The following is a 20,186-nucleotide window of genomic DNA, read 5'->3' as shown; positions in this document are numbered from 1 at the left end:
AATAGTGATGGTGATAATCCCTTCTTTTTATAAGTTCTTTATTGGAGTGATGATTGATCACTTAAATTATGATAAAAGAATTTTAGGTGAGTCCATGTATAATCAAGTTCAAATGACACATTGTAACTTGAGTTTGGAGTAACATGAGATAAATTCATGTTTTATTTGAATTTATTGTTCAAATATTGGCAAGGCACTTGCAAGAGACTCAAATGATATATATATATATATATATATATATATATATATATATATATATATATATATATATATAAAGTTTTTACCTCAACAACACTATCTCAACAATGAAATTCTAGTGCATTCATTTATACTATAAATCGCTCAAACAATATTTTTGGAGTCTAAGTTTTTGTTAGTTAAATAATAAAATATAATAATAATATACTACTATGTTGTATTGATGTGAATAATTATTTATTGTAAACACTTATGATGTAATTGAGATATTAGATAATGAAAATGATGAAAAGTCCTTACGCACCCAAATATTTGTAGATGTAATGAACTTCATATTTTATTTTGTGATATTTTTGAAACCAAATTCTTCAATTAAGTTATATATATATATAATACATAATTTTAGAAAGACAAATGTTTATTATTATTATTTTTTTGTTCTTTTGTGCTTAAGTCCATTGTAAATTCATTGTGCATAAAAATGTATAAAAAATATAACATGTCATTTATATGAAATGGTGCATTATTAATTATTTTTAATAGCTTATCCTTTCTATGGTCATGTTTTAAAATTATTGTGTCTACTTACACAAAGAGACAATATAGATACATGTGTAATATAATATCTAGTTAGAATAACGTCAACATAATTTGTAGTTTTTAATAAAATATTATTTCTAGCTTATTTTAAAACTAAATATATTTACTGTTGTTCTTAATCCATATTAAAAATCTTTAATTGTGATGATACAAATAAATAAATAAATGTAATAAAATATAATATTTATAGAAATAGAAAAGATTATGTGAGTAACATAAAGTGGAGCTTGTTACGAACAAAATTAGAACTTGGCATTGGTTCACGTGATGCGACAAAGAAGCCGCAGGGCTCAAAACCCGAAATTGAAATTGAAATCGAAAATAGTTTTAAAGTGAGAATGGTGGCGAAAGAGAGGGTCCACATGGTAGATTCTAGGTTACTGCCACTATGCATTAAGGTGGGAAAATGGGGGTAGAAATAAACCATTTTCCAAGTTTGAAAGTCAAACATATGCACTATATTCTACCAAGAACCCTAACTAACCCATTCAAATAATATTAATCATAACACAATTATTTAAGTTTTTTGGGGGACTGAAGGAAGGGTGGGTTGTGAAACCACCAATATAAAGTAAAGATGCTGGTAACAACTACCCAACCAAAGCTCTTTTCTGCTTTTCTAGTACCAAAACAACATTGATTTCACCACATCATAACTTTCATAAAACACACTCATACATATTCGACCACACCAAGACAACATATTATGGAGCAGAAAAGGAACTGTTCTGTTGGTGATAAATTCATGTTTTACATTTTATTCTCTTTTTAATCGGTTGCATTGTTTTTTCAACATCTAATTTATTTTAATCTTGTTTTTCATAAAGATATCACTTGATTGACAACTCTACAAATGCAAACACATGGCACTCACAATTTTATAAACTAATTACACGTTATTGGAGCAGAACAAGAAAAGTATCTACCATTATTTGATATTGTTTTGAAAAATTGTATTAATACACAATTTGATATCATGTATATAATGCATTTAATTGGTAATCATTATATGATACATGCATGTTTACTTGAATGATATCTTCTTTTCGATTACAAATGAAGTATTTTACATGTGTTTATAAGTATTTGTATTATATCTCTTATGTAAGATGTAGAAAATAATTTTAGAATCAAATGATATAAAATTAAAATAATATTTAATATTTTATTATTAATATAAAAAATGATGTAATAAAATTTAATTATTTAAATTTTATTTTAAAATAATCATCATCTTTTTAAATGAGTTTTTATCTTTCTTTATTTTATTTTTTCTTTGTATTTTTTTTATCTTATCAATCTTACGTCATGTTTGAACTCCTAACAGTTATTAGAATAAAATTGTATAATTAAAATTTTGATTAAAGTAAGTTCAATTCTGCTCATTTTTTTTAAACAATTTTGAATTTTGTTGTGTAGTAGGTACACGTGTCTTGCATTTGAGGTATTTTGTCCTAGTATTAGTCTTTATTGGTTCAAGATTATAATTATGTGATTAGATAATAAATCAAGGTCTTGTAGTGCAAGTTAGGTTATCCTTATTTTTAGGAGTTGAAACTCTTTGTGAGTATTTATCATTTGTAAGAAAATATAGTTTTATCTTTCGATAAAACTTTATGTTAAATGATATGGATGTAAAAGTACATTGTCACAAGTTCTAAATTTTCTGTTGGAGGGTTTGTTTTGTTATTGTTAAGTGACATTATTTTATGAAAATTGTTTGAAGTTTAAACAATTTGATAAATGGTTGATTGTTTAAATTGATTACGGGATGTATTTCAAAATTTAAATCTTTGATTTATTTATCAAATTATGATTTAAATGAGAATACTTGTATATATAAATCAAGACATTATGGATTTAGGATAAATTTTACTTTTGGGATTGTTCTATCTGGTTAAGTGAAATTTAAAAAACAATTGTTTTTAAAAGATTGTTTGATGATTGTTTATTATTTTAATTAAATTATATATAAATTTTAATTATACATGTATTTTGAAATATTGATTTTATGTATTTATGTGATTATTTTTACATTTTTAAATTGTTATTAAAAAATTAAATTTATGTGTGATTAAATAATATATTGATGTGTAATATAAATTGTGTGAAAATGTGATCAAGACATTTTATTTTCAATAAAGTAAATATTTTATTGAGATGTGTAGGTGAGATTTTAATCATTTTAATTAATAAATATTGGTTGTAAATAAAAAAAATCAGAATTTTTCTATTACGAATATAGTTAAGATTACTCTTCGCTACGAGATAAAGAATAATTTTTTTTACTGATTATACTATGGTATACATTGTAAAAGAAAAGATAGTTTAAAAGTTTAAGATAAATTGAATTAGAAACAAATAATCCTGTGACTCGTAAGAAAGGCTCTCCATATTTGAATAAATTATTAATGTAATTAATATTTTAAAGCATAATATCATAAAAAGTTTACGCGTGCAAATTTATCGAGTGAATTTTTTTATATGTGGTCCCATGTAAACATTTTAAGTAGAACTGATTTTTTATTTATTTATTTGCTATTGGTACGGATTTCAAAACCCTAAATGATTTGATTAAATCACACAATTCATTGCTGTTTATGTGAATTAACTTTGTAATTAAAATTGATATAGTTTTAAATAATCCTTTCTTTAAAATTTTAATTATTAATCATTTTAAAAATGAACACATGTTAATTTAAGCAGTGAATAAATGTAGTATGGCAGAGGTTTGTGTAAAAACGAGAATAAGAAATCATTTATTTTCCTCATATAATAATGATATCAGTTTGAAAAGAGACTTTTCTTTGTTTCTTTTTTTTCTTTTCTTTTCTCGAAATGGTGATAAACACCCTCCCTCCCTCAACATAGAATCATTGAATTCACACCAATAAATCTGATATATTCACACCATAACCAACCGTCTCCTCAATGAGTTCAGTTACTTCCCATTTATGAAGAGGAAGCACTGCACTGTTCACATTTGTTTCCCAGTAAACACTGCACTGCATGTTGCGCTGTCTCTGCCTCTTTTGAAGGGGGAAAAGGCCCTCTTGAAAACTAAGTCTCTACACAAAAAGTGCTGCCACAGAACCAAAGCATCACAGCTTTTCCGCAACCTTGAGTCTAGACAAAGCCAATAGTTTGCTTCTTGCATCGGTTGTTTCTTTATTTATCCTTCTTTTTGTTGGCTTTTGGGGGATCCTCGCATCCAGACAAACTTGTTCACATTCTCTTGTTTATAGTCCACAATCTTCCTGTTATCTCAGTGGCTTTGTTTTTCTTAAAAAGTACCATTAGTTTTATAGGCTCGTGCTGTGTACTTTTACTCTTTCAACTACCGTGTCCTTTAGCCTGTGTTGTGTCCTTCTATGCTATATTATGCTGTAAAAAAGTTGTTTCCCTGGCTCAGATTTTTCTTACTGTAAACAATCCACACTGGATGATATGTTTTGAATCTGTTCTGGTGCTTTGCATCTTTTGCAAGTAGCAGACATCACTCCTTGATGGGGTTGGGAGTGTTTGGTTCTGTTCTGGTTTTGGCACTCTTATTCAAGCATTTGGCATCTCAGCAACCAAATACCGATGGGTTCTTTGTATCGGAGTTCTTGAAAAATATGAGTTTAACATCCTCAAAAGCCTACGATTTCTCTGCTTCTGTCTGTTCATGGCAAGGGGTTTCTTGTGATGCCGATAGAGAACATGTTGTTGACTTGGTCTTTTCCGGTATGGACCTCTCTGGCACTATACCTGATAACACCATAGGCAAGCTAGGCAAACTTCAATTTTTGGATCTTAGCCACAACAAAATCACTGGCTTGCCTTCAGATTTTTGGAGCTTAAGCTCCCTCAAGAACCTTAACCTCTCCTCGAATCATATTTCTGGTTCATTGACTAGCAACATTGCCAACTTTGGTTTGCTAGAAAGCATTGACTTGTCCAGCAACAATTTCTCTGAGGAAATTCCTGAAGCTGTCTGCTCACTGCCGAGTCTACGGGTCTTCAAACTCGACCACAACAGGTTTGCACACAACATACCTTCTGGGATTCTCAAGTGCCAGTCTCTAGTTTCAATTGATCTTTCATCAAATCAGCTCAATGGAACACTACCAGAAGGTTTTGGTGCTGCTTTTCCTAAGCTTAGGATATTGAACCTTGCTGGGAATAATTTGTACGGTCGTGTTTCAGATATTTCTGGGTTGAAGTCCATTGCTAATCTCAACATATCAGGGAATTCGTTTCAGGGTTCCATTGTGGACGTGTTTCAGGGAAGGTTGGAGGTTCTGGACATTAGCAGAAACCAATTTCAAGGCCACATTCCACAGGTACTGTACAACTTTAGTGGTTACAATTGGTCTCATTTAGTTTACCTGGATTTGTCAGAGAATAAGCTTAGTGGGGAGTTTTTTCAAAATTTGAACGAGTCCTTGTTGAATTTAAAGCACATTAATCTTGCTCAGAATAGATTTACCATACAGAAATTGCCCCAAATTGAAATGCTACTGAATTTGGAATATCTGAACTTGTCCAAAACTAGCCTTGTCGGTGAAATTCCTGGTAAAATCTCACAATTAAGCAATTTGAATGCACTTGATCTTTCTTTGAATCATCTGAGTGGGAAAATTCCTTCACTGAGGAATGAAAAGCTCCAAGTCCTAGACCTCTCAAACAACAATTTGACCGGAGCAGTCCCTCAATCTGTCTTGGACAAACTCCCACGGATGGAGAAATACAACTTCTCTTATAATAACCTAACCCTTTGTGCTTCTGAAATCAAACCTGAGATCCTGCAAACAGCATTCTTTGGATCATTGAACAGTTGTCCAATTGCTGTAAACCCGCGACTCTTCAAAAGAAGAGACACTGGACACACGGGAATGAAGCTAGCTCTGGCACTGACCTTCTCAATGATCTTTGTGCTTGCTGGGCTTTTGTTTCTAGCATTTGGCTGCAGAAGGAAAACAAAAATGTGGGAATTCAAGCAATCTTCGTACAAAGAGGAACAAAACATTTCAGGTCCCTTTTCATTCCAGACTGATTCAACGACATGGGTGGCTGATGTTAAGCAAGCAACATCAGTCCCAGTAGTAATCTTTGAGAAGCCATTGTTGAATATCACATTTGCAGACCTCTTGGCTGCAACTTCCAACTTTGACAGGGGCACCCTTTTGGCTGAGGGGAAATTTGGGCCAGTCTATAGAGGATTTCTACCTGGTGGTATTCATGTGGCAGTTAAAGTTTTGGTTGTTGGTTCTACATTAACAGATGAGGAGGCTGCAAGAGAGCTAGAGTTTCTTGGTAGAATCAAGCACCCGAATCTTGTTCCTTTAACTGGATATTGTGTAGCTGGGGACCAAAGAATTGCCATATATGATTACATGGAGAATGGTAACTTGCAAAACCTGCTTTACGACCTGCCACTTGGGGTACAAAGCACAGATGATTGGAGCACAGACACATGGGAAGAAGCTGACAACAATGGAATTCAAAATGCTGGCTCTGAAGGGCTACTCACATCTTGGAGATTTCGCCACAAGATAGCCCTTGGCACGGCTCGAGCATTGGCATTTTTGCATCACGGTTGCTCCCCTCCAATAATCCACAGAGCAGTTAAGGCTAGCAGTGTTTATTTGGACTATGACTTGGAGCCAAGGTTGTCTGATTTTGGACTGGCCAAGATTTTTGGAAGTGGCTTGGATGATGAAATTGCGCGTGGCTCACCTGGTTATGTTCCACCAGAGTTTACTCAACCAGAATTGGACACCCCAACCCCAAAATCTGATGTGTACTGTTTTGGGGTGGTGCTCTTTGAGCTAGTAACTGGAAAGAAGCCAGTTGGAGATGAGTACCCTGATGATAAAGAGGCAACTTTGGTGAGTTGGGTGAGAGGACTTGTGAGAAAGAACCAAGCTTCAAGAGCTATTGATCCAAAAATTCGTGACACAGGACCAGATGAACAAATGGAAGAGGCTCTTAAGATTGCTTATCTTTGCACTGCTGACCATCCCTTCAAACGACCAAGCATGCAACAGATAGTTGGACTTCTAAAGGATATTGAACCTACTGCTGATTAGTTAGCATGATGAGAATGAGTTAGGTCCTTTTCTTTCATTGCATTTTCCTTTTCATTTTTTTCTTTCTTGAGAGCTTTTCTCGTGCTTCCTCGGAGAAAATGTAAAGCAGTTATGAGTTCTTCAATGTTGATCTCTTTTCATTTACCCCCACCACTTCTGCTAAATGAACAAAACTTTGATGATGAATATACATTCAACTATAACTTGTCATTTTCCTAATATTGTTTTGATGTTGTTTTTATGTCAGATTTTAGCTGCAGTTGACGTTATTATATAATAAGTATCATAACATTAAGAAACCATTCTCTGTTTATGTTTTAAAACATTCAATCAAATGTTAGACAAAAATAAGGATATATAGTCAGAATTAATTGATAAAACAATTACATTTGTAAATGTTGAGAGAAACACATGCTGATTTGATAAGTAAATGATTTTCTATAAAAGGTTTGTCAGAGATAAGTAGAGTTGAAGGCAAGGCAGATGCAAGAACCCCCAACTGGCAAAACCATCACAGAGAAAGTCTACACAAATTTGTTATTTTAAAGATTAAAGGAATATCAATGTCATTTTATTAAAAACGATAAAGAAAATTAATGTGTATTTTAAAATTTGAATGGATGTGACTGTCATATAGAATAATTATGGGATAATTTAGTGCATTTTTCTCATAAATGAACATAAATTCTAATGACCATTTTAAAATACCTCTTTCTATATCATGTATCATATTACAACCCATGCAGAATGGTAATTTTTTTGCATCAATTACAAAAACACTCGTTGGGAGAAATTTATAAAATATTACAAATTTATCAGTTTGTTTCAATTTACATTGGTTATTTTCCATGTATAAAGTTGTATAAAATACTTTTTTAGTATTGAAATATACGAATTTTTAACTCTTAACTAATTATTTTTAAATAGTTGTTATAATTAAACATAATTAACCTTAATTTTTTATTGATTAATTTTACTAATATAAATTTCTTCATTATTTATTTATTTGACATATTCTAAAAAATATTTATTTTTTTAAGAAACCAAAGTGAAAAAGTAAAATCTCTTCCCACTTTTATTTTAAGTTACAATTGAAAACATTTCTTATATAGTTCACTTTTTATTTTATTTCAAATAAATAATAATTTTTCCATTATTTCTCTATGTTTAATACTCTTATAAATAACATGTAAAGTATATACAATAAAATTTGCACAGTAATAGGAGATTTTAATAGTTTACACAAAACATTAAACTTATACCTTGTTATATTGTCAAACATAAGAAAAAAAACAGTGAAGTTAACACTTATAACTAATTATAATTTTATAAACATTATTTTATCATTGGATTATAACTGATTTGATTTTATTTTATGAACCGTTATCAGTGCCACAAATATATGTTTGTTATTGTTGAAAATGGGGGTAAAAGACAAGCTGTGTGAATGAGAAAAGTCACAAGATATTGACATTTGAATAAATGGAAGTGGAGTACAACTGGAACTATTTTTGTCAACAAATAAACCAGTCAAAACCAAATAAATTATTCTCTGCCATCAAATTTGTCATATATATAAATAAATAATGTACAAGCAAAATTAATGTGCTAAAAAGAATATGTTAAATTTAAATTAAAAAACAATAAAAATATTTAATATTAAAATTGAATTTTAAGTATAATTTCAATATTACAAATTTTTTAGAAATCAACTTTAATCATGATCTGATAAAACTAATAAATTATCATATGAATTTAAATATTATGAATTAAACTTTAACTCTAACTTAATATTAATTAACAAGTTCGTTCATAAAATAAATTTATACCATTTATATGCTATATACTATAAAATATTTTTAATAAATATCTAACATTAAAAAATATTATACTTTAATAAAATAAATTAAAACGTGCAAGTGTCACTATTATTTTTTAATTTTAAATTTTGGCATTGAAATTAGTTAAGTATATACTTCCAAGTAAGTGATGCATCTTCATTCTACAAGATGCATGATTATATATATATATATATATATATATATATATATATATTAACGATTAATTTTAAACTAATAACTAGAATGAAGTATATCCATCATTAAAATGTATTTTTATTTTATAGCCGTTAAACATATTTTTTTGAATACTTGTTATTATGCTTTGTTCCTTTGTTGTTAACATTGCAATTATTTTGTTTTAGTTTTAAATTAAATGTGTTTGGAAGACATGTTAACTAGAATACTTTATCCCTTTGGGTAATGATAAAAAAAGAGAAGATGAGATTATTGAAATTTCTGTGTAGTCTTCTTCCAACAGTTAAAAAATCCCTTTGGGTTTATACATGTTTTACTGCAGCAAAAAAGATGATATCAAAAGTATAGTATTTGCTTATCTGCCAGAGAATTTTATGGGCTTTGGCCCTTTTGTCACCTAATGACACTACACGGTCACATTCACACCACTTTAAAACTCTTTTCTCAAATAATATTTCTATTGTTCCATAACATTATCATCCCACCTTCAAACCCATTCACATAAACATTAAAGTTAAACATAATTAAGGATTTCGTTTAACTTTTTTAATTATTTAAACTATTTTTTAAAATGATTTTGCACTACTCCACAATAAGTTTTCATTTAAAATTTATCAAAATTCTTTTTTCCAAAGCAAGTTTTCTATAAACCACAAAAAACAACTAAGAAATAATTTCTTATCTCCTTCTCTTCTGTGGTCCTAGTTCAAGGATTGAAATAATGCTAGATAGTAAACTTAATATGAATATGTGTTTTCTTTATTTTATTCAAAGAGTAAAAATAATTTTTTGAAAATACAAATCAAGTACATACTCAATAATCATAGTCAAATTTGAACTTTCATCATTCACCTTCCTTTTAGGGAATTGATTTTTTTTTTTAAATTGATTGTGAGTTTAAAATGAAAATGGGTTGAGATGGTTACTATTAATACTTAGTGTTATTCTTTACTAGGTATCCAAAAAGAAAATACTATGAACTTTTTTATATCAAATATTGTTTATTTTCATTTTTTAAATTTTAATTTAAATTATTTGAAAATATAAACCTAAATAAAATATTAATTTTATTTAAAATTATATAATAAATTTTTTGAAAATAAAGCTGATCTTTCTACTAAAACATAAATTTAAATAAGTTGCAAGTATAAATTTTACAAAGTTCACCTTTTTAAAAAAAATCATAAATCTAAATAAAAAACATAAATATATAAAATTAAATTCTAAAAAATTCTTTGATAATTAATATTTTTTTATCACTTAATTTTTAAAATATTTAAAGAAAATTAACTTACAATAGGTAATATATATCCACATACCATTATGTTTATACCTGCTCAATAAGAAGTATTTAATTAAATTACCCATACTCACCATCCATAAATATCTATTTAATATTAATTTCTAATCTTGCCCAAACATGTTATCTAATATTCATTTGGATTATTGAGTTTCTATACTTTCAGCAAATGTTTGTTGTCTCTTTTCTTTGTCGATTTCTTTTATTGGGCTTGGCCCAATTGAAAATAAGAAAATGTTGTTTTTACTTTATCATCAATCCAATTACAGATTGTCAATCCAATAATGCATGTTTTGATTTGATGCTGACTGGACTAAATATTGTGCATTCTTCAAGTTTTTTTTAATTAGCATAAAATATAAAAATTATAAATTAAAATTTATCAACTATAAATTCAAATTATAAAAATCATATGAATTCAAATAAAAATATATAAATCATCTTTAATTAATACTGTGCTTTATATATGTTTTTTTAAATTGTTAATATCAGCTTAGTTGTTCATTTACCACAAACGTTCAAAATTTAGAACTAAATAAAAACAAGTTCATAATTTAAAATAAATAAAAAATAAAAATTGTTGAGTAACAAATACGAAGCAACTGCTAACAGAAGGGTTAGCTTGAGGAGAGAATTAAGGGAGAGAATATTATGCAAACAAATCCTAATTAAGTTAGGATTTATGAATGATAATGAACGGCTACGATTGGATGTAAAAAAGTGAATTAGGTGAGGGTAATCTGGGGATTAGCATAAAAACACGGGACCACACTACCGGGTGAGTAGTAGTGACTCTTCTTCTTCACTTCTTCTTCTTCATTTTGTGTAGTTTTTATTCTCTGCGCAGAGAAAAAAGAGAGAGAAGCGTGAATATGTCTGACGAAGAACATCACTTCGATTCTCACGCAGATGCAGGAGCATCCAAGACCTATCCTCAGCAGGCTGGTACCATTCGCAAGAATGGTTACATCGTCATTAAATCTAGGCCTTGCAAGGTTTTCTATTTTTCTTCGTTTCTTTTTTCATTTACACGATTTTGTTTGCACGTGGATTCTCTGACTGTGATTTTCACTCTGATCTCATCTATTGCATCGAGCAGGAACTCAACTCACTTTTTTTCTGAGAAATATCGATGTAGAGTCTGTTTGTTTGTTTTAGATTCGATGAGTTATTTATTTCCTTAGATAGATTTTGTTTTGTTTAAAGGAATAAATAATTTGGATAGGAAGGAAGTGATTTGAGAATAGTAGGTTTTTAGATTGATTTGTATTAAAATATTATGAAAGGAAGTTCAGAGTTTCTGTTGCTAAGAAGGAAGTAGAAAGTGGAAAGAACCGAGAAGCTTGGAACGTGAGATGAATTGTTTTTATTTGATCTCGTCTTTAGTGGAGAGATGATGTGTTGTGAGTGACGATAGATGCGAATAGCGTGCACTTCGCATGATTCACGTATAGGATTGTGGATAACAGATATTAAGGAATAAAGAAGGAGAAAGTATGAACAAAAGATGAATGGATGATGCAGATGAAGATTTAACGAGAGTTTTTTATGTGGAAATATCCTATTGGTGTTTTATGGTGTGAGTATACCATTTAGTGTGGGAGGGCACACTGATTGCTTTGCTTGATCTTTTGTCCTTACTCAAAATAAAATATAGAATGTGTCCTATTTCAATTTTGTAATGTCTAAATATGGTTGCTTTGTGCCTTTACATTGCTCCACTCTCCTCCTGATTGATGGCATGTCTTTTCAATATTTTTGTTGGCGCATACAAGTATGCCTTTTCAGGTATATTAATGTATAATGATCTCAAGGGCTACTGAACAATTTGCACCTTTTTATCAAATTGTTGATACCAAATGAAACTCAAGAAATTGCGGCGTCTCACCCATAATCCTAACACACAAATGTAAATATGCTTCAGAAATATGTTCTTTAATATAATAGCAACCTATCCTGCATAGGTGCTCATTGATAGTTGCTTTATCCTTATTGGATGTGTTCGGTTCCATTACTTAGTACAAATGAGTCTGATAGGAACTACAGTACTGTGGGATGCCCAAGTCCTACATCGAACTGTATTGGATGTTCGTTTGAGTATTTAAGTGTTAAAGTTCTCACCAGATGTTCGTTGGAGTATTTAAGTGTTGAAGTTCTCACCCTTTAATAGTTAGCCTGTGAGGGTGGGTTTCCTAAGTGATTGGTAACTTATCAGAGCCCATTCATGACACCCAGTTTTCTTGTTTAGTTCTTTAGTTTGTCACTAAATACTATGAACTTCAGTTTCTCTCCTTTCAAAACTTGCCTTTTCTTTAAATAATTTTGCTACTTCAGTTGGAACATTATGATTTATCAACAATGTATTTATGTTATAAATTTAATATTTTATTATTTTTGTTGTTATTTTTCTATATATATGATCTAGTTCCCTCCCACGCTTTGGTTCTAGCAAATTTGTCATTCTATATAAAATATTTTAAGTATTGCTGTTATTTGTCTGTGATTGTTGAGCTCATCTAATGTGATATGATTTTGGTCGTTGTTGAATGTTATTTGTCTGTTATTTTGATCTGAGTTTGAGATAGCCAGTTAAGTAAACAACACTTTTGTTCATCTGTTGGTTTTCAATTTATCTTAACAGGTTGTAGAAGTTTCTACATCAAAAACAGGCAAGCATGGACATGCTAAATGCCACTTTGTTGCAATTGATATTTTTAATGGGAAAAAGCTTGAAGATATCGTTCCATCATCCCACAACTGTGATGTAATAATACTGCATTCACTTATGTATTTAATATTTGCTAGTGATGCATTTCAATCATAATTGCCCTTTTTTGCTAGTGATGCATTTCAATCATAATTGCTCTTTTTGCAGGTTCCACACGTGAACCGCACTGACTATCAGCTGATTGATATATCTGAAGATGGCTTTGTAAGTTTTCTTTTACTTCAAACTCCAGGTGACGTGGAATTGTTTTGTGGTTTGTAAAATGAGAAAGAGAACGAGAGAAATTTTTATCAACTACATTGCTGGGATACCATCTTCTAAGATTTTAGATTATCTTTTCTTGAAGGTTGCTTAGAAGATAAATACTTCCGTCACATGGAGAAACTTGAACCTCACATTGATTCCACGTGTTTTTATTATAATTTTTTTTTATTTGAAATCTTTACATTCAATTCAAGATAAGATCCGATACCTAATCCAAGATGCCTTTGGGTGCACTTCCAAGTTGATGTATTTCTTAAGTCCAATAATTTAGCTTGGTTAAATTAAACAAGTAAAAGGATGCTAAATGATTACCCTCACTGTTAGCTTAAAAGCAAGAATGTCACCCGCAAGAAAAAGCAGTTGGATTATTATGATTTTTCTCAGAGTAGCAAAGCATTCTTAACCAATTGCTGTGGATTTCTTTTAGGTGAGTCTGTTGACTGAGAACGGAAATACCAAGGATGATCTTAGACTTCCCACCGATGATTCGCTGCTTTCTCAGGTGTCTTGCTAAAATCATTTTATTTTAAGACATGGTTTTATGCCGAATAAGAACTATGTCTCATTAATTGATTTATTTTGCTTTTGTATGTAGATTAAAGATGGTTTTGCTGAAGGAAAAGATCTTGTGGTTTCTGTCATGTCTGCTATGGGAGAAGAGCAGATCTGTGCCTTGAAGGACATCGGTCCCAAAAATTAAAATGATGCTATGGCTCTAGCTATAGCTGATAGCATGCTTTTTATTTTTATGTTGCTAACAGGTAGTATTATATTTCCGTTGCATGTGTGCAAAATAAATTTCATCAGATGGAAATTTGCCTGTGCTTGAAAAACTTAAATCCTTGCACAACAACGGTCTTGGATTGGATGAAATTCTCATAAATGTCCCATGCTTATTTGTTTTTATTGAGTTTAATATATAATCCTATTGCTACTCTCTGCACTTGTCAGATGATACACATAAATTTAGGATAGTGACTGTAGTGAATTTTCTGGATAGCCATCTTCGTTTTGGGATTAGTGGTAAAGTTAACATCGATTTTTAACTATAATTCTACTTCCTATCCTTTTTATAATAAAAGGTGATAGTATTCATAATTTTCCCTCCATTTTCTGCGTCACATTTATTATCTCATCTCGTTTGTTTCTGGCCTTCTAATTGTAGAAGTTGTACAAACCATGAGTAGGAATAAAGTTTTTTCTAATATATTAATTTAGGTGATGTCTACGATGAACACCTGCTGCTGCTAAAATGGTGCACAATTGGAATTACCTTGTACAGCTGGTAATTGAAGTTATCATCATATTTGCCTTTAACATACCTTCGGACATGTTACAAGACTCAAGTTACTGCATATTTTGAACAGGTCTTGCACTTATCAAATGATAAAGTGCATTTTTCTTCTTCAAGAGGTTTCGTAATTTACGTCTACCTTTTAGACATATAATTCTTCACCAATTTGTAGCAATTTCCATTTCTGGAATACCCGTAATAGAGATGTGACCTCATGTTGCAACGTTTGATCTAAATCATAATCCTGACCAACACAATAATGTATCCAACGGAATTCATTAGCAATTCCATACTTTGAATTTTTAAACTACAATATTAGCATTTCCTGTTCTAAACATATGGATCATGATAGCACAAACTTGGCAATGCTCAAAATGTTGGAGATCATATTCTAATACTTGGGCCAAGTTTATCACGATTTGAAAATCATGTCTAACTTGGGTCACCAAAGTTGTTTGCCTTTTTATTTTTTCTTGATTTTTTATTCTCATTATTTAATTATTATAAATGATGCTATAAGATAGTGTGTCGGGAAGGAAGTTTTTTTGGTCGGCAAAACAATATATATTATATATACCAAAGTTATGGAGACTAATGTTATATTATATTTAAATTTGTTAGAGATATAAATATTATTACGGTCTGGTGAAAAAGTTGTTCAAGATATATATAAATATTATAATGTCAATGTTAATGAGATTGCAAAATCCTTAACTTACTTCACACATCATAGTACATTGCGTGCGAATTCAATTTGGTGTATGTGTATATTGTTATGTAGATGCCCAATCATCAAACAATTTTTATGGAGAGAAATATGAAAAAAAAAATCATTAGGTAAAAGAAATATTATTATACATGCAATTATTTTTATTTCATATTATATTTACTATTTTTTTAAACAATCTATTTAGATATAAATCATTTTTAAAAAAGAAACCCAACTTTTTTTCTAAAGTAAACAAATTTTCTTAACAAATTAACTACAAAACTCTATTTTATTGAGAACATAATTTGGTGACGGAAAATCTAGCTTATATTTTGAAAGATTGGATCATCCAAACATTTATTATTGTTCTTGAAATGTGTGTGCATTTCTTAAAATTAGATTTTTCGTTTCAACCAGGCATAAAATCTTCATTTTCCAACACGATGGTTGACATAGGAATTAATATATGCGTCTTCCATAATAAGATAGGAAAATAATAGTTTGATAATTGTTAGAGTTGTATATAATTTGTAATGTGGTAGAATTAAAAATAAATATATATAATAAAAAATAAATTTATAATTAAATAATATGAAAAAATATTAAAATAATAATACTGAGAATCGTAATATTGTGGTATAAAAAGTAAAAATTATCAATATATCAGTACCTTAACTTCATTTTTGAAGCTTGACGACTTTGCTTTACCAGTTGTTACAAAATTGGTGAAGACTATCATTACTCTTCTTAGATCACCTAAATTTTTCTTTGTTTATTGATCGATTTCTGATGAAGGAATGATTAGATATTTGAATCCGCTTGCTATTTCATTTAGCTTTGAAATCATGTATGAATTTGAGTTAAGAAAAAATATAATAATAATTCTGTGTTTAGTGTGTGATAGGAATAAGGTTCAAATAAATTCTTATAGAGCAGTTATTTCACAACTCTTTTTTATTGAATAAAGTTGAACGTTTCTGTTTCCTACAAGTTGGCCAAACTATGCCTCTTCACTGCAATTAATTTGACTGCTATACTATTCACATCTAATCAACATTTAATAATAACGATAATGAAATTGGTCTGAAACTGCTGCTTCTTTTGGATTTGGCTGCTAATGATAACACACTTGATAGCACGAAATAAAATGAAAATCATAAGCATTTGATTAAAAAACAAAGACATAGATACATGTGAAAATGAATAAATTAGTGAAATTTATTTACTTTTAATTTTATTTTTCTTTTTTATAATTAAAAAAACTAACAAAATCTATTAATTTTATTTTGGTTTACATTCCTCAACTACACAAGTCATATAAGCTAAAATCATAGTTATGGATGATCATATTGGTTAATCCAATATAAGTTAAAGATTTGGATGGACCCAATAAATTGAATTGAGTTGATAATCAAACCGATTACACAATTAACCAACTGTATTTTAAGGAGCAATCAAATTTTGGATTAATAGTTTTTTCAATCTTTTTTTTTAAATTTATATGTATCTTTTAAATTTGGTTATGAAACTATGTTATTCATTTTTCATTTATGAAAATAATTTGCTATTAATAACTTCATTTTGGATATTATTATTTTTCTTGTGTTTTGAAATTGAAACCAACGAATTACGTTGTTTTAAACCTAATTTACTATTTTCTATAACAGTATTTTATTATGATAAAAAATTTAATTAAGTTACTTTTGTCAATTTAAAATTACTGTCTTAGACGGAAATACATAATTAGTTTTTTATGTATATTTATTAATTTGTTTAATATATTTTGTAAAATTTATATGAACAACATCATAGAAACACAACACATATACATACACATAACAAAATTATATAAATTTAAAAAATAAAAAGGTAAATAAAGTATAAATCTCAATTAGAACATGATAAATAATAACATGTTAAAATTTGTAATTACATTATATTTATAATGTATGGTAAAATTATCATAAAATATTTTTTAAAAACGTACAAGTATCAAGTATGTCTCCATCGTAAACTTCTCACAACTTATGTCTTAGTCTACGTGAGAAGATCATCAATAAATTCATAACATCTCTTTTACTCAATGATTGTTAAACACTCTATTGCATAGATTGCTTACCACAGAGACTACTCATTACATTGACTCTATTTGTTACATAGACTGTGTCGGATTATGATTCCTCAATCATATAATGAAACGAGAATAATGATGATTAAATAATACCTGGTAGACCCGTGATCGTATGGCTGAGGGACGAAGACATGATCTTGATCGGGTTCCCCTTTAGGGTGTATCGCTTAGAATGGAATTATGTGAGTAGAGAGACAAAGAGATGAGAGGCTCGAAAATCCCTTTAGGGAATGAGTTTCGGCCGTGTGATGTTAGAATATGAGAGTGTCTTCTTTAGTTGTCTGGTAATCTCTATTTATAATACACCCAAGGGGAAACCCTAATTATTTATGGTAATAGTAATTACGTCCATCAAGTAATTACCAATAATATAATAGAATAATTATGGTAATTGATCAATTAATAAGATAAATAATCGTGAGGTGCCACATAATATTCTTACATTCTCCCACTTGGCCAAAGGATTATTTATTATGAGCATTAGATAAGTCTGGCCAGATTTTAATACTCATTTTAGTCCTAAACTGTAATTGTAGCAGAGAAATACAGTCTTTGAATCAATATTCAACTCAAGACCCCCATTAATCATACTATAATACAAATTTAAAACTTAAGTAAATTTTAGGATCAATTGATAAGTAAGCCCTTTAGACTTTGATTTGTACAGTTAGTGTCTATGTATTTTTAGGCATGCATAAACATATTTAAGGACACACAAATAAAGGTAAATGAGGAAATTTTATTAAACATAAGTAAGTATAAATATGCTAAATAAGGTCTTTAGATAATCCCATCTTCGAAACATGTTCTTCGAATACTTTAGGTGGGAGACCTTTAGTCATCAGATCCGCAAGCATATTTTTAGTACTAATATACTCAACACAAAGCTTATTTTCCTCAACTCGCTCACGTACGAACAAGTACTTTGTATCAAGATATAATCCAGCGCCACTCGAACTGTTATTGTTCGAAAAACTAACGGCAGCTGAGTTATCACAATAAAGCTTCAATGGCCTGGAAATGGAGTTAATGACTTTGAGTCCAGCGATAAGATTTCGCAACAACATTCCATGACAAGTTGCATTGTACACTGCAACATATTCTGCCATCATTGTTGAGGTTGTTGTTAATTGCTGCTTATGACTCTTCCATGAGATAGACCCGCCTGCTAACATAAAGATATACCCAGAAGTGGATTTCTTGTCATCTTTGCATTTTGCAAAATCAGAGTCAGAATAACCCACCACTTCTAAACTGTCACTTCTCCTATAGGTCAACTTATAGTCTTTTGTGCCTTGTAGATATCGAAGTACTTTCTTAGCTGCTTTCCAGTGATCTAGACCAGGATTAGATTGATACCGGCCTAGCATTCCAGCAATGTACGCGATATCCGGACGAGTACAGACTTGAGCATACATAATGCTTCCAACTACAGATGCATAAGGTATCATCGCCATATGCTCTTTTTCAACCTCTGTTTTCGGACATTGAAAAGAACCGAAAACATCTCCCTTAATTACTGGAGCCACAAAAGGAGAGCAATGCTGCATGTTATAATGAGTGAGGACACGGTCAAGGTAGGCCCTTTGGGATAATCCCAAAATCCCCTTAGCTCTATCTCGGTATATTTCGATGCCAATAACATAAGCGGCCTCTCCGAGATCCTTCATGTCAAAATTATGCGAAAGTATGCGCTTTGACTCATGCAACATGTCTATACTATTACTTGTCAATAGAATGTCATCTACGTAAAGGACAAGTATAGTAAAGTTGCTCCCACTCATCTTGAGGTAGGTGCATTGATCCACTTGATTCTTAAGGAAACCTTGTTTCTTCATAACTTCATCAAACTTTATGTACCATTGCCGTGAGGCTTGCTTCAGCCCGTAAATGGATTTCTTCAGCTTGCTAGGTGTTCTTGACCTTCAGGTTTAAAACCTTCTGGTTGTTGCATGTACACGTCTTCATACAAGTCGCCGTTAAGGAAAGCGGTCTTGACGTCCTTCTGATGTAGCTCTAGATCAAAGTGAGCTACGAGGGCCATTACGATCCTTAAGGAATCTTTTCGAGAGACAGGTGAAAAGGTCTCTTGATAATCAATTCCCTCTTTTTGAGTGAACCCTTTTGCAACCAATCTTGTTTTGAAGCGTTCAATGTTTCCATTCTGATCTAGCTTGGTTTTGAACACCCATTTAGATCCTACGGGTTTTACTCCGTCGGGTAATTCTACCAGATCCCAAACATTGTTTTTCTTCATGGAGTCAAGCTCATCGAGCATGGCATTATTCCATTCAGAAGACTGATCACTAGTAATGTCTTCATTGTAAGAGGTAGGATCAGTATACCTTCCGGGATCCATTTCTGCTTCAGTCAGGTAGGTTACATAATCATCAAAATTAGTAGCAGTTTTAGTTCTAGATGACCTCCTGAGCTGATTAGCGGGTTCTGCATTGTACTGATGTTTGTCGTTCAGGGTGCCTTCATTCTCGGATGGATTCAGAGTAGCATCAGGTTCTGAGCGTGGAGTAGATGGTGCAGTGACGCGCGAAGTGGGTACAAGAGGAGTGATCAGAGGCAAATTAGTAGTTGATGTAGATCTTCCCCCGCCTCTTGTACTTCTAGTAAATCCAGGTAAGGATTGTCACTGCTCCCACTGATCTTGAAATCCTCAGGAAATGAGCATGCTTGGTTTCTACAATGCAGGTGACGTGGGAAGGACAATAAAATCTATAACCCTTTGAGTGATCGGGATACCCGATGAAGTGACAAGTTATTGTTTTCATGTCAAGCTTCTTTAAGAAAGAGTTATAAACTTTAGCTTCAGCAAGGCAGCCCCATACTTTCATATATCT

The 20,186-nt window shown here is 30.7% G+C and overlaps 2 protein-coding genes across 2 annotated transcripts; both read left to right on the top strand.

Moving 5' to 3' along the window:
* The first annotated feature begins 3,612 nt into the window (after positions 1–3,612).
* LOC137807445 (putative LRR receptor-like serine/threonine-protein kinase At2g24230) lies at positions 3,613–7,091 on the top strand. The gene has a single exon (XM_068608091.2). It carries the CDS (start codon positions 4,305–4,307, stop codon positions 6,870–6,872), a length of 2,568 nt encoding a protein of 855 aa, XP_068464192.1. The 5' UTR covers positions 3,613–4,304; the 3' UTR covers positions 6,873–7,091.
* A 3,873-nt stretch (positions 7,092–10,964) lies between these two features.
* Positions 10,965–14,137, top strand: LOC137807443 (eukaryotic translation initiation factor 5A-2). Its single transcript, XM_068608090.2, has 5 exons — positions 10,965–11,203; positions 12,850–12,972; positions 13,084–13,140; positions 13,628–13,702; positions 13,796–14,137. Exons 1-5 carry the CDS (start codon positions 11,081–11,083, stop codon positions 13,898–13,900), a joined length of 483 nt encoding a protein of 160 aa, XP_068464191.1. The 5' UTR covers positions 10,965–11,080; the 3' UTR covers positions 13,901–14,137.
* Positions 14,138–20,186: the final 6,049 nt, after the last annotated feature.

Source organism: Phaseolus vulgaris, chromosome 3 (genome assembly GCF_051622355.1).
Source record: "Phaseolus vulgaris cultivar YP4 chromosome 3, ASM5162235v1, whole genome shotgun sequence".
Classification (NCBI taxonomy): domain Eukaryota; kingdom Viridiplantae; phylum Streptophyta; class Magnoliopsida; order Fabales; family Fabaceae; genus Phaseolus; species Phaseolus vulgaris.
This window is presented reverse-complemented; position numbering and strand designations above follow the sequence as displayed.